Source organism: Ipomoea triloba, chromosome 1, assembly GCF_003576645.1.
Source record: "Ipomoea triloba cultivar NCNSP0323 chromosome 1, ASM357664v1".
Classification (NCBI taxonomy): domain Eukaryota; kingdom Viridiplantae; phylum Streptophyta; class Magnoliopsida; order Solanales; family Convolvulaceae; genus Ipomoea; species Ipomoea triloba.
The window spans coordinates 91,382-108,181 of NC_044916.1; the positions used below are offsets into that span (position 1 = coordinate 91,382).

The 16,800-nt window shown below is 37.7% G+C and overlaps 3 protein-coding genes across 6 annotated transcripts; 2 read left to right on the plus strand and 1 right to left on the minus strand.

Moving 5' to 3' along the window:
• Positions 1–1,227: 1,227 nt before the first annotated feature.
• LOC116023949 (mitotic spindle checkpoint protein BUBR1) lies at positions 1,228–10,364 on the plus strand. Its single transcript, XM_031264864.1, has 12 exons — positions 1,228–1,307; positions 6,044–6,380; positions 6,465–6,524; positions 6,867–7,011; positions 7,150–7,307; positions 8,643–8,724; positions 8,824–8,890; positions 8,965–9,019; positions 9,405–9,573; positions 9,659–9,741; positions 9,945–10,022; positions 10,113–10,364. Exons 2-12 carry the CDS (start codon positions 6,193–6,195, stop codon positions 10,174–10,176), a joined length of 1,149 nt encoding a protein of 382 aa, XP_031120724.1. The 5' UTR covers positions 1,228–1,307; positions 6,044–6,192; the 3' UTR covers positions 10,177–10,364.
• LOC116023965 (calvin cycle protein CP12-3, chloroplastic) lies at positions 3,554–4,342 on the minus strand. Its single transcript, XM_031264865.1, has one exon. It carries the CDS (start codon positions 4,123–4,125, stop codon positions 3,727–3,729), a length of 399 nt encoding a protein of 132 aa, XP_031120725.1. The 5' UTR covers positions 4,126–4,342; the 3' UTR covers positions 3,554–3,726.
• Positions 10,365–13,572: 3,208 nt separating the features above from the next.
• On the plus strand, positions 13,573–16,658 carry LOC116015079 (splicing factor U2af small subunit B-like). Of its 4 annotated transcripts, none has more exons than XR_004097548.1 (3): positions 13,573–14,615; positions 15,474–15,587; positions 16,211–16,658. XR_004097548.1 is itself a non-coding variant. In XM_031255095.1 (2 exons), the coding sequence occupies exon 1, from the start codon at positions 13,784–13,786 to the stop codon at positions 14,612–14,614; it is 831 nt and encodes a 276-aa protein (XP_031110955.1). In that variant the 5' UTR covers positions 13,573–13,783; the 3' UTR covers position 14,615; positions 16,211–16,658. The 4 variants fall into 4 exon arrangements, 2 of the variants coding, with proteins under 2 accessions (XP_031110955.1, XP_031110950.1); XR_004097549.1 differs by having other exon boundaries at positions 15,481–15,587; XM_031255095.1 differs by lacking the exon at positions 15,474–15,587.
• Positions 16,659–16,800: the final 142 nt, after the last annotated feature.

Sequence of the window (16,800 nt, forward strand, 5' to 3'; positions counted from 1 at the left end):
GAGACGGGTCGGGTCGGGTCAATGCACCATTCAAATGTCATACTTATATGTGCAAATCTTATAAGCTCAAATATAACACTAATCAAGAATACAATTTTGTTACTTATTAGAGAAAAAGTAATACATTTTTCATAATAAGTAATGTTGACAAGTGCCCCTTACTTATAAGGGCAAATATAATACTTTTGTGGAAAATGTAATACTTTTAAATCGAAATGTAAAAGTATTGTATTTTCCCTTAAAAGTATTACATTTACCCTTATAAGTAATAAAAATTTTATTCCTGATTAGTATTACAATTGAGCATATAAGTATAATATTTGTGCATATAAGTGTTACATTTACATCTTGACCCATCCCGACCCGACTTGTCTCATAGTGAGACGTTTCACACAAATTTTTGCCATAACTAATTGCTTAAAAGGTAATCCCCTCTTGTTTTCTTTTTCTTTCTTTCACACAAATATTCATAACTTTGACTATATTTGATAGAGTTTTTATAACTTATAATGTCAAATAAAGCTTTGTCATATTTAATTATGAGTCTTTTGAATTTCTAGTTCTAGATTCCTAAATATTGGTTAAGCAAACCCAATCGCTGAAAATATTGGGCTTGTAAGTCCACATAACAATTTCTTTTTTAATTTTTTTTTCTAGCTTACAAACAAGTACAAAAGCTGTAATTTTGTAGTTTTGTACTCCCTTTTTTTGTTTTATTATTATATCTATCTATGGAGTATTATCTTTGTTCACAGCCACCACCACGCACCTCAATTGAAGGGGAATTGGATACTTTCAAGAATATTTCATTCTATGAGAATGAAATAGCAATAATTTATGAGAATATATATAAATAAGCTGAACGACTTTTAACTTACTGCCACTCTTACAGCAATTAAGCAATTAACCAATCAGGAAATTAGAAATCCAGCCCTGGGCTTAGCTTAGTGGCTCCAAATTATGTATCTACTCACATACATAATTTACTAATTACATACACATAATTTTGATATAAGATTGACCATGGTTCATAGTATAACAAATTAACCACCACCCCAAGTGGGTCGGCCCAAATCTGATTTTCTCGCCAATAAAAGCTGACGGTGGTCCAGCCCAAAAAAATAAATCGGACTACTGGCCTAGCCCATATTTGAGTGGCTCGAGTTCCACCGCCCAAATATGATCTCATCCGCTCTGAGCCAGAGGAAGAACAGAACACCAAGGACTGAAGGAGAAGGCATCGAGCCAACGACGACTGAGAACGCCGTGTTCTTCAACTACACATCACATTCGGGCTCTATGATTTGGTAAGTAGAATCTAATTCTCAGTTACTATGAATCCAGTATTGCCTTCTTGTACACTTGCTACAATTGCTTGCTGCTGTAGTAGGATCAAAATTCTACGGTTGTTGTGTCGTCGCCGATTTGTTCTCCCAATCATTTTCCCGGTGTAAAAGGATTTCGACACCATTTTACTGAATGTTTATGCATATGCATGTCAATCTGTTTCATGCAACATTGCTCTTCAAATTGGTATTGCAAAGCACCATCTCTTGTGGCGTATCCAGCATGTTTCGAGATACTATATACATTTCTACATCTTCCTTTTTGCTGATTTTTTTTTTTTTTTTTTGATCACTTTCTATCACATGTAGGGTTTTGAATTACACATATCTACAAATTCCTGTTTTACATTACAAGAGATTTCGCCACTGAAGTAGCATCCCTTATTTTTTAACTACTCTCTGTCTTCTATAATATCTGCTTCAGATATCTCTCGAACAACAAAAAGGTTGAGATACTGATTTAAGGTATCATGTCCTAACTCACTTATTGCCTCCGTTACACCCCTGAGCTTAGTGCTAAGCCTCAGTTCCTTTTGGGGAAAATAGATTCCCGATGATCTGGTGATCATGGTTACCCCCCATTGAATTTAATAGAAAATTAAGAATGCAAATTATGGAGGAGAGAGGACCACTTGCATCAGAAAGAATTCCAACTACTCAACTAGACAGCAAACAGAGACGTCATTAGGAATAATGTGTGCCTTACCCATGAAAGGATTCTCAGTGATTCAATAAATAGAAGGGCTGCCACCAACTACTGGTAGCAAGGCAGTGAATGAGGTCCTGGCTTTCTTAAAAATCCTCAAAGGGATATGGAGATTGAGAAGTCATTTTATTTGCTCTATAGGTATGGATGGATAATCAAGATGGTGGCTAGTGCTGCTGCCAATGGTGGTGAAGCTTTTGATGACAAGGTTGGTGCAGATTTTGAGTTTGAGGTGAATGAAGACAAGGAAGTAAAAGTGATCATGAATTGTGCTAGTGTTAAGTATTTAGGATGTAGAGCTACTTGTTGACATCAAGAAAGATCTTTCAGGCTTTTTAGCAATTGACTGACTAAAGGCAGAACCATCAATATGAAGGCTGATTGGGGTGCCAACTGGTATTGAATAGACTATTCATGTGATGTAGAATTTGCCATTTGAGGAATCTCCAGAAAGGATCAGACTGTATCATATTGGGGCTGGCATCAAATGGACTTCTCAACCACTATCCTGGCCTATGCTGCCAGAACTAGACATCCAAGGGTCAAAATTGATGCTGGCAGGATGCATGCCATGACCACGCCAAAATACGCTCCATTTGTCAGACAATCAAATGAATGAGAAGCCCGTAATGTTTAAGTTACTACCAGAGTTATTGTATGAATCATTCTTTATTGGAAGCATCTATACCGCAATTCAAATGCATAATGCATTGATGGTTGATGTTGGACATTTTCAGAAGCAACGGGATGCAATTGATACATTTTATGGACATAGACAGGTCAATGTTACTACTTTTATTTATTTCTATTTTTCTCTTGGCTCTTGTGTTCGAAAGAATTATGCTCTATCCACTCGACCACCTCTTTCGGCTATTAGTTTTATTTGCTGGTATGGGCAGTGGCTTGGAATTGAAAGGGTGACTCTCCAAAGGAAGATGGGTCAGACTTGAATTTCTGGAAGAAAAGGCCTATACATTATGTGCATTTCATAAGTGATTCTCCTAAGAACCTGGAATATGGCTTTACAGTTGAAATCAAGGGGGCAAATAGTGCTGAAGGTGGTAGACAAGAATCTAGTAAAAGAAAGAGGTGTTGAGTGCTAAAAAAGGGGGTGATTGCTTTTGCTTGAATAGATAGTATTATCAAACAAACACAACAATATAGTCAATGTTCATAGATGCGACACATCAGTTTTGGGGTTGTCTTGACAGGACTCAAGGGGATCTTGTTGTTTCTCACTACCTATGGGATATTGTTGTTTCTTACAAGTTACAAGTACACCACCTCTTTCAGCTATTAGTTTTATTTACTGGTATGGACAGTGGCTTGGCATTGAAAAGACTGGTCAGACTTGAATTTCTGGAAGAAAAGGCCTATACATTATGTGTATTTCATAAGTGATTCTCCTAAGAACCCAGAATATAGCTTTACAATTGAAATCAAGGGGGGCAAATAGTGCTGAAGGTGGTAGAAAAGAATCTAGTAAAAGAAAGAGAAGGTGTTGAGTGCTAAAAAAAAGGGGGCAACTGCTTTTGCTTGAATAGATAGTATTATCAAACAAACACATTTGTTGTGTTACATCAAATATGGTTATATGGTGGTGCTACAAGTACAGTGATAAATTAAAATTAAGACAGATGCGGAACCAGTGAGTGCAGAACTTCAACAATATAATCAATGTTCATAGATGCGACACTCATCAGTTTCAGGGTTGTCTTGACAGAAGGACTCGAGGGGATCTTGCTGTTTCTCAAGCTTGAGGCGGAGATCGGCTTTGGCTTGGCTCACCTCTTCCACCTCGTCCCATGCCACCTTGCACTCGTCGGACGTTTCGTCCTCGCCACACACCTCCTTGGCTTCCTTCACCATCTTCTCTATCATCTCCTCCAGCTGCTTCTCCCTCATGTACGTCCCCTTGTACTTAGCTCCTCCGCTCGTAGCTTTCACCCTCCTGATCTCTACTTGCTGCTGCATCACCTTCCTTGGCGGTAGCCCTGATCTGAACAAGCCAGGGCCTTGGGGTACAGATGGCTTCAGATTCAAACTGAAACCCGTCAAACTCAAAGACCCCATACCTTTCTTCGACGTTCTATGATCTTTTCTCCCTTTTCCTCTTTTTCTTGCCACTTATCACGTTGAGGGTTCTCAGCTCCGTCACTTGATCTTTGTGGCTTTGTGTTCACCCTGCTCAATTTGGTCGCTGAATTGGATTAGATTGGATAGCTTTGCTTTTGTAAAAGTTAGGATAAGGAATCTATCTATAATCTACTGTGACTAGGATGAATAATTTGTATCCGACATGGACTTTTTAATATCCCAGAGACAAATACTTGCTTAATACTACTGTTGTTTGCTTTTTTAAATCGTTAAATTCATTTCTTTCTTTCTTTCTTTCATGTAATATGGCCATTTCTAGATCCAAGAAAAATAGTAGACCAATTATATACGGAGTACATTTATTAAAACATTTCATATGATTAATTTCTTTCACCAAGGTCTTGTTTGACAAATGGCGGGTAGCTGATAGTTGTTAGATAAGTGGGTTAGAGAGGTATCATTAGTTGATAATATTATTTTATCTCATAACGTTTATTATTCTAACACGTACGGAGCAAAAAAAATTTTAACATCAACGTTTTGTATCGTGGCCCACACAGCGATCCATACATGCCTTAACCAATAGTTATACCATGGACCCGAATCTACCTTGTAAGGTGGGCTCGTGTCTATTTACATATTGAATGTTCACACTTTGAAATGTTCAAATTGTAAACATTCAGTATATAAATTGTGAACATTCAGTTTGTAAATTGTGTAAGATGGTATATTTACAATTTTAGAACTCTATATTTACACTTTTATATCTCAATATACAAAATTATATATATATATTTTTTGAATACTACTGACTCTATTACAATGCAGTATCGAGGCTCGAACCCACCACCTCCCGTATAAAGGGAAGGGTTTGATGCCACTGGACTACAAGGTCCTTGGCATACAAAATTACATTAGTCAATATTCACAATTTTTTAACTCTATATTCACAATTTTGTTATATAGATTCAAAATTTGTGTTATACTGTTGAACATAGAGTTATGAAATTGTGAACATAGAGTTATAAAACTGTGAACGTAGAGCTATGAAATTGTGTACATGAAATTATGAAATTGTGAACATAAAGTTATGAAATTGTGAATATGAAATTATGAAATTGTGAATATGAAATTATGAAATTGTGAACATAAAGTTATGAAATTGTGAACATGAACTCGGGTCCGTAACATAACAACCCACATAATAATTTGCGGGTTGTTATGCCGTGGACCCAGAGGTCCACCTTGCAAGGTGGACCTGGGTCTACATTTACATACACTATACTCTACATTCACACTTTGTAAACTTCACATTCACACATTACATGATTATATGTTTAGTAACTATATTACTATTCTTATGCATTCACACATTCAAAACTCTATATTCAGAGGTCCTATACTCCATATTCACAACTTGAGAACTCCACATTCACACATTACAGGGCTACAAGTTGCTAGAACTTCTTAACTCTATTACAGATTCACACACACATGCATAACTCTACATTCACAATTTCTATACTCCATATTCACTATTTGAAACCTCCACATTCATACATTTCTGAGCAACTCTACATTCGCACAATCATAAATCTACATTCACGATTTCTATATTCTACATTCACACTTTGAAACATCTACATTTACACATTTTTGGACAACTCTATATTCACCAATATGTTTACTAATTAAAAAAAAAAAGCAAAAAAAAAAACAAAAACAAAAACGACGTAGTTTTGGACCCAGGTCTACCTTGCAAGGTGGACCTGGGTCCACAGCATAATTTGCCATAATTTGCCTGCCTCAACTCAGAGACAGCTTTTTGGGCTTGGTCTTTTTGAAAGTAACGGGCTAACCCAACAAACCTCAACGTGATTGGTTCAATCGGCAGTCCATTTGGCCCACGCCCCACGGCTCCAACGGCTATGAAATTGAAACTGTGAATGAATCTTCCGTTGTTATATCCTCATTTCAAATTTTGAAACGCACGGCAAATTTCTCTCTGCAACTTGGAGGAGGAGAAGAAGAAGACCGACGGAAATGGAGAACGTATTAATGGATCCAGAGACTGAGTTTTTGGCTTCAAAGCAAGAGACGGGCAACGAGTGGGAACTCTTCAAGGAGAACGTCAGGCCTCTCAAGAGAGGCCGTAACATCAGTCTTCTCAACGACGCTCTCAAATCTCACTCTGATTTCGAGCTCAAGAAATCCCTTCTCGATAAGCGAAGGTTTCTGTTAACTAATTCCCTCGTTGATTCAGATCCTGGTTTCATTCTTTTTCCTAAATTTAACCTGCCCCCTTTCATCACCAGGAGGCTGATTGAAGCCGTTGACGAGTACAAAGGCGAAGACCCTCTCCAACCATGGCTCGAGTGAGTAGAGTCCTCATTTGTGATTCCCCTTGCTCTTTTTCCTTCCAATTTTGGATCGTTATCATTTGGGCATAGTTTGCCTTTTTGTTTCCTCTCAAGTACGGAGCAATTAAAGCTATTGCTAGACAGACATACCTAAATTACTTGGTTAAAGGAAAAGTAACTGTGCAAACTTCTGAAGGGCACACTGGTTTATACAAGTGAAATAGTCTGTCATAATGTGCTTGCCTCAAGGCCCTCAACTGAGGGGAAATTGATGCTTTTGTCCGAGATTTTATGTTCAGTATGTTAGTGCACTTTCTTTTGATGTTTAATAACGTTATGTTCACTAAAATCCTGTAGGTGTATCAAGTGGGTTCAGGAGTCTTTCCCTCCTGGTGGTGACAGCTCAGGACTTGTTGTGATTTATGAACAATGTGTTCGCACCTTTTGGCATGACGATCGCTACAAAGATGATCTTCGCTACTTGAAAGTGTGGCTAGAATATGTAGGTTCCATTTCCATGTTTTTCCTCCTTTTCTCCACATTATACAGAATTAAGTTTACAAGTGTGATCTTTAGTTGATTAAAAAACTATGCCATAATGGCCATTTCTTATTATGTTTTTATTTGAACTTTTTGGCAGGCTGAAAATTGTGTGGATGCTGAAGTCATCTTTAGTTTTCTGGAGGCAAATAAAATTGGACAGACACACTCTTCCTTCTATGTTGCATATGCCTTGCACATGGAATCTAAAAATAAAATTAGAACTGCAGATGAAATATTTAATCGTGGGTTATCTATGTAAGTTCTCTTTATTTGATCTAGTTATGATTTCCTGTATGGTTGACTTCTCTGCTGCATTGGTCTTGTTTGAGTTTGGTGTACTATCTAAATTATGTAGGACCCTTTGACTTAGATAACATTGGTATTTTATGTTGCTATGTTGGTTTCTCATGTCTGATGCTTCACATGTTAAACTTGAGGCTTCTCTGTTAGTGTCAATTAAGCCTTCATTCTGAATAAAGTAGTAAATAATTCAAATGCTTACAGTGATTTTTGTTTTGTTTTGTTTTTTTTTGTTTTTGTTTTTGTTTTTGCTTTTTTTTTTTTTTTTTTTTTTTTTTTTTTTTTTTTTTTTAAATAAAATTAATTAATTACTTTTTTAAAACTAGGATTTATGATAGCTTTATAAATGATGATGCCTAAACATTTGCTATTTTTATTTGTAGGAGACAATGTCTAATGAACATGCCATGCGATTTCCCTTAGTTGGAAGTGCAATGTTGTTGTCATTGTTCTTGCTTTTTAAGTTCCTGTCTAAAGACCTGGTTAATGCTGTCCTGACATGTTACTTCTTTGTACTCGGCATTGCAGCCCTTTCGTATGTTCTTTTAGTATGGATCAATTTTGCTAATGCTTAATAATTCATTTTATTGACATGAATGATATCAAACACAATTCTTGTCTTTTACACTCTGTAGAGCAACATTGTTACCTGCAATTAAGCGTTTCTTGCCAACAAAGTGGAATGAAGATCCCATAGTATGGCGTTTTCCATATGTTCGCTGTAAGATTCCTTGTGGTTAAGCTTATATTCTTTCTGAAAAGTTTAGCTGTCTTATAGACCTAGGATCTTGTATTCATCTTTGATGTCCAGGTAGTTTTCTTAATGGAACATATTTCATACAGCCTTACTGGCTGCTTATTTTANTTTTTTTTTTGTTTTTGTTTTTTTGTTTTTTAAATAATTTTATTAATTCTTTTTCAATCTTCTTCCAGTTTTGAATTTTCTTAAATAGCAATTGCTGTTTTTCAAGATATTATGTGAATATAGTAAACATGAGTTGGCTCCAGCAAATGATTGCCAGTTGTGGGTTAAACTTTTTGCTCCAGCAATGCAATAACATTATCAATCCTTAGCTTAGGTTAAAATAATGTCCCTAAATACCTTCGAGACATCATGCAATTGAATATTTATTAACATATTTAACATCCTTCAGGAACCAAATCAAGCATATTACATTTTCCTTGATTCCTATGTTTGCTATCCAATGATAAGTAATACCTTCAGGCTTCAGCCACTAACATTATTATTGTTATCGCTCTTGTTATTGTTTTGGCGTTCCTCTGTTCTAGAAATGCACAGCCAATTGAAAAGTTGAAGGAAGCTTATAGGAAATTTCTTGGACGATCAATGAGGAAATCAAAAGCAGTAGAGGTATGTAAATTGCTCCTTTAGGGTTCCCACCTTTTTGTTGTTTCCTATTTTCCATGAGGTTGTATTAAATATTAATGATGCCTCTTTGCAAATGGTCAGGAAGATTCAACAGAAAACCAATTGCCAGTTCGAAGTTTTGGTACTTTATTGGCTAGGGGAGGCACCGGTAAGTCATATAACCCCATGTTTCTGTTAAAGTCATGAGAATCTTAAATAGTAATATTGTTCTCCTTCCTGTAGGAAATCAAACTACAGAGACTTCTGATTTTTCTAGGAAGAAGTTGAAGCCTGGAAGGTGAGCAAAATGATTTTATCCTTATAGGGTTTCTTGACAGCATGAATTCTTGTTTATCTCTACTCCAGGGTAAAATCATAGGGGCCACTGAATTAGCAAGTTTCCTGGGTATAGCAGCTGAAATCTTATTAATGCATATGTTATTATATTTAAGGATTCTACTTTAAAATCTTTAAAAAGATGTGAGATTGAATACTTTCTGGGATTTTGAATATCTATGATCCTTTCGAATAACAACATTTGAGGAGCAATAGACAAGACTTGTTCAGGATTGTGTTAGTATTGAATTGAAACTGAAATGCTGATAATGAGATTGCAAGAACAATTTGACAGAGAGTGTGGATAGTGTATAATGCATTTCTGAATGAGAATTCACATTTTGCAGGGCTCAAGTTCCATTTCTCCCCATTTATAAAGATAAAAACACTGATATTGCATCAAGCCATCATATAGAGACATCAAAGTTGGACACCAGATCATGGCACTGCCTTGGTGCCAGAGGAGAGAGGAACAAAGAGAATAATGCAATTCCTTCCAAATGGACCTCAAATAAGGTTAGGTTTCATGTGAAGAAAACTTTAACCTTGCAAGAATACCCAATGTTTCGCAATATCTCATACCCAAAGTTCCTTTTTCCAGATTCCTCAAAGAGCAGTACATAGAAACAATGGAGCCACTGCTACTGCATGCATCGAGATTTTTGTGGATGACGAATGTAATGAGTGAGTACACACTGCTATCATTGTTAGACTCATGTATCCTTTTGACTTTATGAAAGTCCAATGGAGAATCAATGCATATATCAATCACTTAGCCACTATTGTATTGTGTTTGAATCTACATGAATGAAGTTTAGAATAGTTAATTAGTTCTTCAGACATGCTGCAGAATGTGGCATTGATGCTGTCTCTGTTTACTCTTGTAGAAAATCTGAAACAGAAAATCGTGGTGAGAAGGTTTCTACTCTGCAGCTCAGACAAGGGGATGGAAAAGACATCAAGAAGTGAGTCAATGACTTCTACCTCAGCATTTCTTTCCCCACTTCACTATTCGCCTCAGTTTCACTAATCATTGTGGTGTTAACTTTATGCAGGGAAACGGAATTATTGAGGGAGAATCCACTGCATTACTTCCCTCCAAACTCCTTGCCTAGATGATTAATTCTGGGATTAAAAAAATAAATAACTAATGCTTTTTGTAGCATGTTCTTGTTGTAATTTTACTATATTGTGGCTATCATTTACAGACCGTTTGGTTTGATTATGGGAATATGAATTCCATATTTCCATTTACGGACTGTTAGTATTTGGTTTGAATATGAGAATATGAATTCCATTGGTTTGAATCAAGAAACTTGAATATTATTAATCAAAAGTAAGTCAGCAATACAGGGAGGAGGAGGAGCTAAGTCTCATTCTCGTACATGCAAGTATGCAACAGCATAAGAGCTTGTAGCTGGCTCTGGCTAAAGTGTGAGCTACCAAGTTTGCCCATCCATACATTTAAACAACTGAATGCCTTGGCCCACCTTCAAGAGACTTCTGGCCTGACTGTGTCAATGTGAATAAATCCAATTGTTTTGTAGCAGGTATTCAAGGTGATATCCTGAATTTTGTTGATTTTCCACGAGGCTCCCTCCCAGTCCGTTACCTTGGTATCCCTTTGGATGCTCAGAGACTCAAGTCATCCCATTTTTCCCCGCTGATTGAATCTGTAACGCAACACATTGCAGCTTGGAAAAGAAGTAATCTAACTTATGCAGGGAGACTAGAATTGCTCATGTCAGTGATTCAAGGAACAATTAGTTTTTGGCTCCAGAATTTTTCCACACCGTCTAATGTGCTTGAGCAGCTTATCTCCTTATGCAGGAATTTCCTATGGGGGGATAAACCAGCCCCTATTGCATGGGATAAGGTGTGCCACCCGAAGGACGAGGGTGGTTTGGGTCTGCATAATCTCAAGATCTGGAATCAGGCTTTCCTTTTCAAAAGTCCTTTGGGATATTCATTGCAAACGCGATTCACTCTGGATTTGTTGGGTCTGTGGCTACTATATCAAAACAAATGATTTTTGGGACTGGAAACCGAAGCCCAGGGACTCCCCTCTTATGAAAGCTGTGTTTGCTGTAAAGGAGGCAATTGTGGAGCACATGGGCAGTGATCACAGGGCTAGATGCTTTCTCCTATCTCCCTTCAGCAAGAATAAAATCCATATTGCCTTGGTGTATGATCTCCTTAGACACAAAGCAAATGTAACAGTCAAGTGGAAATTTACATGGAGGCCTTTCATTCCTCGAAAATTCTCTTTCATCTTGTGGCTTGCTCTCAAGAACCGTCTCCTCACAAAGGATCGTCTGTTGATGATGGATGTCGAATCAGATTGCTCCATGTGCATGGGGCAAAAAGAATCTGCTAACCACCTTTTTTTTTAGATGTGCTTTTTCTTTGCAGGTTTGGCGCAAGGTCCGGGAGCTTTTTGGTTTTCCAAAAAATACGATTGCTATTTGCAGCTCTATCAAATGGATAAGAAGGTTGTTTAAAGGAAAAGGGAATCACTCAAAAGCTGTTTCTATTGCTCTTGCTTGCACAGTGTATCACGTCTGGAATTAAGGAACCAAATTATTCATGATGTTGCTTGTAGGCCATCTCTGGATGGTCTCGTCAGTTGTATTGCCACTGATACTCTTCGTGTGGTTTTTTCTCTGCAGTAAAAAAAAAAAAAATAAAAAAATGGTTCTTTTAGTTTGTTGGTGCGGTTTATCTTTCTTGTTTCTTTGGATCTTTTATTTTGCTCTTTTCTCCTCTTGCCCTTTAGTTTTTTCCGGTTTATCCCATATAGTTTTCCTTTAGTTTTCTCCTGCCGTTCTTGGGGATATACTTTCTTGTCGTTCCCCTTATCTCCCTTCTTGTTTCATCTTTGCTCCTTCTACTCTTCTACCATCCTTTTCCCGTACCCTGCTGTTCTCTCTGGTTTCCTCTTCTACCCTAAGGTGCCAACCTAGTTGGGATCTTGTTTCGCTTAGTTTGTCTTCTCATTTCTCTTTGCCTTGGTTTTCTTTTTTGTGATTCTTTTCTCTTTGCGTTTCGTTACCCAAAAAAAAAAAAATTCTCTTTGCGTTTCGTTACCCAAAAAAAACAAAAAACTCCCTTCTCCTTCCTGTTTATCTGTTTGTTTTCTCCTTAGCCCCCTTCTGTTTAGGTCTCTTTCCCTGTTTTACTTTTTCTTTCTTTCTTGCTTCTTTCTCCTTCTTTTGCCTCCTGTGCTTGGGCTCTCTCTTATCTGCTTGCTATGTTTTCTGCTCGATGCCGGGGTATGCCCCGAGTAGTTGTACCTTTACCGTTTTTTGCAGTTTATGTTTCCTGGCTGCATGTTACGTGCCTTTGAGATGATTGTCCTTTAGATTTGACTTGGTTTTGCCTGGGTTTTTGATTCAGGGGTAGATGCTTAGTTCCCCACCCTCTTTTTAAGTTAGATTGGTTTGCTTAGCTTTCTTGATCATAGTGGAGCCTTATATATAGGCTGATCCACTATCTTTTATACAGTCTTGTTAACATCCTCTGTAGAGTAGTTAGGACCGTTCCATGGTTCTGTTTGGGCTTTAGGCCATAGTTGTTCATGATTCATGTTGTTTTACATTATCTTGCACCTTTAGTGCACCATTGTTTTCCCCAGGGGATGCCCTGCGTATTTGTACTCCGTATTCGGGTGTATATATATATTTACATTTACCCAAAAAAAAAACAATAATCCTGTCTCCAAAATTACCCCTCAGGCCTGCCCTTGGTTTGTTAGCCAGTCACAAAATGCCCGGCTAGCTTAGGGTCGAATACTGTACACTGCAACAAATTAAAATCCCTGTGGGGTTCTCATCATATCCATCACCTTTTAGACTCACATAAATTTCAAAAAGAATGATAAAATACTCGTTTAAAAGGTCCATCCCAGTAACAATCTAGCATATTTGTTCACTGAACTCCTACCTTCATATATGTTTGAGAAATATGTTAATAACAACATGTTAATAACAACATCATCATCTACGTACAATTGATTTATTGGTCCAGAATATCAAATACTCGTGTGATCATGAAGATTAAACTTTGAAGGTTTACGGTTATATACTTTTTTCCCACGATTATGTAATTAAATAAATTGCTTCATATGTACTGATTATTGTGGTTATACCTTGTCTATTTCTCTATTTTGCTCTACACCAGAACTTCCATTTCATTCACGGTTTTAATTCTTTTTATAATCCATTTCTCTGATGAACGATACGAACTAAAGAAGATCGTTAGTTAAGAGACATGATCTTATTGAAATGAATGTGACTCCTCATAAGTTAAGAGACATGTTACATGAAGATCAAATTAGAGCTCGTTTTAGCATAAGATTTTCCGTAATTAGGGAGGGAGAGGTTATCTTGTAATTGGATCCCTGGGTGTTCCCTCTTTTCTTGATCAAGAAAAAGAAGAGGATCGTTAGTCCGTTACCAAGTTTCGTAAATATTACGGAGTACATACAATTATACGGAGTAACGGAAGTGGGGCGGCCCGGACTGGATCCAGTTCATCTCACCCGGACTGCAATTAAAGCTCGTTCTATCGTTCACACTTGCCCATTTCATATCAAATTAGGGTTTCGATCTAAAATAAAATCTTCCATTTCTTCTCATAAATCTCAGAATGAGCTCAAAATAAAATCTTTCCAGTTCTGCGATTTGGTTAAGACTCAAAAACCCTACCATACGGATTTAGGCCAGACATGGCGGAGCATTTGGCTTCGATTTTCGGAACCGAGAAGGATCGCGTGAACTGTCCCTTCTACTTCAAGATCGGCGCCTGCCGTCACGGCGACCGGTGCTCTCGTCTCCACAACCGACCCACCATTTCCCCAACTCTACTTCTCTCCAACATGTACCATCGGCCTGACATGATCACGCCTGGCGTTGACGCCCAGGGCCAACCTATCGATCCCCGTAAGATCCAGGAGCACTTTGAGGATTTCTACGAGGACATCTTCGAAGAGCTGAGCAAGTTCGGTGAGATCGAGAGCCTGAACGTTTGTGACAACCTCGCCGACCACATGATTGGCAACGTTTATGTTCAGTTCAAGGAGGAAGACCATGCCGCAGCTGCCTTGCAGGCGCTGCAGGGCCGATTTTACTCTGGCCGTCCGATCATAGCTGATTTCTCGCCAGTGACAGATTTCCGCGAGGCGACATGCCGCCAATATGAGGAGAATAGCTGCAACCGAGGGGGATACTGTAACTTCATGCATGTAAAGATGATCGGCAGGGAGCTGAGGAGGAAGCTCTTTGGGAGGTACCGCAGGTTTAGAAAAAGTAGGAGCCGTAGCAGGAGCGCGAGCCCGCATAACCGGAGGGACCGTGATAGGCGTGAATATCGTGATTATCGAGAGCGAGAGCGTGACGATTATCGAGCTGGGAGAAGGCATGGGAGGCATGAGAGTGATAGTGGGAGGAGGAGGCACGAGAGTCCAAAGTTAAGCCGGAGTCCAATAAGGGAAGGGAGCGAGGAACGCAGGGCTAGGATTGAGCAATGGAACCGAGAGAGGGAGGAGAGGCAGTCCTGAGGTTCTTAGTCCATTTCTAGTATTGAAACTTTCTTTGCCATTTTCTCCTTTCCTGATTATTTTGGGCTGAAATGCTACCTTTCTCTATGTTTCTGAAGAACTCGGGGATGATCTTCCCCAAACCCAAAATATTGAAAAAGGAAACTGTTTTCTTTGTCGGAGAGTGCTTGCCTTGGTTTTCTGTTTTGAAGGTGGCTGATATTTGTTGTTGTAGTATGGTTCAGTGTTTGTTTGATTTCTTGCTATGCATATATATATGCTCATGTTCATACCCTTTGTTTGTAATGAAATGTAGCACTGTAGCCGCTTAACCCGTCTGTTGTTAGTACTTCCTTCTTTACAAGAACGCAGAGAGAATAGATGTTGTTACTTCTTTTTAAAATTTCAATTGCCTAACATGCAAGAACAGTTTTAGACTATGAAAACTAATCGGGCTTCTAATATGATGGAAGTAAACTTAAAATACTGATTTGTTGTAATGTGATCAACTGAAGTTCATATGGTGAGATTTACTATAAAATTTAATTTAGCTGCAGAAGGAACTTTTAAGCTAATATTTTCGAAATCATATTAGACATGGGAAACAAAGCAAAGAACATGCGGGGACATGTTTTTCACCTCTGAGCAATGAAATGTTGCATGGTATAATTGCTTCCATGTTTGTATTCTCAATCTTGCATTACCCCTGTCCTTAGTGGCCTAATAACTACCATGTCGTGTGCATTCAACAAAGCAGTGCATGAGATGGCCTTTTATCTAATTCTCTTTTACTGTGATGCATGGTTTTCCTTCTAGATTTATTTGTTCCACATGATCTTGTTTATCTGTCTCAGCTTGTAAATCTGGTTTTATTTTACATATATGAGAGCATCAATATTATCAAGTCACCTGCTGGGGAATGCATGCTGGTGAGTAGGCCAAGTAAATAGATGCCAACATAGAGGAATCATTTTTGCACTGCTACATCCAACAGGTATCTAACACTTATTTGAGAGTTACATGTGAAAAAAAGGGAAAATGTTATTGGAGCTCTTTATTGTTTCTAAATTCTAACAAGGAATGGGAATGTGCAGGTTTCATTATGTTGTTGTGTTTTGTTTGTTTTATTGAACTTTAGAATATCCATCATGTTACTATTACATAGTTTAGGGGGTTGGGCTCTTTTAGGCCGCAATAGAGCTAACCCAAATTGAATTCATAAAGGGCATTGCTTGGTTTGACTAGAAAGGCTTAATCATGGTAAAATATGGTAGTTTGTGCTCAGCTAATGGAATATGGAATAAAAAGGGGCACTTGGTTATTGGAGTAACTCAAAAGATGTCTTTTGTTTTGGATAGTGTGAATTTGTTAAAATGTGTGTGTGTGTCTTTTTGTGAGTGATACTTGCTGCCTGTTTTTCTTATCATAAGTATATACTTAATACTTTACAAAATGTGATTCTTTGTAAGGACTGTTGTTATGTTTTGTTTTCCCCCACATAAACTTCCTTCCAGTTTTGCCTTCATGACATAGGGGTTTGGGGATTTGGCGATGGTTGTTCCCTAGTCGTTTTCTTAAATTTATATATAGTCTTGACTCTTGAGTAATTGTTGGTAGGATCAGGACTTAGGAGGTTGTAATTGGTGATGAGTGATAGAAGGAAGGAAGGAAGGCAGGTGTGGTAATTCAGAGCAGAATGAAGATGTAGTTCTCTGCGTTGACTGAAAATTCAAGCGGAGAAAGTGTGCAAAGATTGTATGTTGATGTAAACCAAAGATTGTATATTGTAAGATTGAAATAGCTTTTCTACTTGTGATTGCTTCATCTAACTACTTGTTTCAGAGGTCTTTACCATTCCTACTACAGATGCCATTCCTTGATGACTGAAGTTTCTGGTTATTGTTCATATTTTACTGATTCAGTGATTCTATGAGTAGGCTGGTTGAGTGGTTGCTGCTCCAACAAGGAAAGTAGTGTGTGATTTTGTTGGTTTACAATATTGAACTAATCAAGTCGAAGTGTTGAGGCTTGGTAATATTTCCATAGAAACTGAGATTGCTTTTAACCAATGTTTGTTCAATTTTAGTCTTACGTTCACAATAGATTATTATTGTTTCATTTTATGTATTACACATTTAAATCTTTTATAATAATAATAACTTGCCATCCCTATTAATCAACCCATCTTTAAAAAAAAAAAAACCTAT

Excerpts from the sequence above, each read along its gene's own strand:
- LOC116023965 (XM_031264865.1), bottom strand. The coding sequence starts at position 4,125 with ATGGGGTCTTTGAGTTTGACGGGTTTCAGTTTGAATCTGAAGCCATCT.
- LOC116015079 (XM_031255095.1), top strand. The coding sequence starts at position 13,784 with ATGGCGGAGCATTTGGCTTCGATTTTCGGAACCGAGAAGGATCGCGTG.
- LOC116023949 (XM_031264864.1), top strand. The coding sequence starts at position 6,193 with ATGGAGAACGTATTAATGGATCCAGAGACTGAGTTTTTGGCTTCAAAG. Across the intron at positions 6,381-6,464 it reads TCCCTTCTCGATAAGCGAAG|GAGGCTGATTGAAGCCGTTG; the intron begins GTTTCTGTTAAC and ends TTTCATCACCAG. Across the intron at positions 10,023-10,112 it reads GATGGAAAAGACATCAAGAA|GGAAACGGAATTATTGAGGG; the intron begins GTGAGTCAATGA and ends AACTTTATGCAG.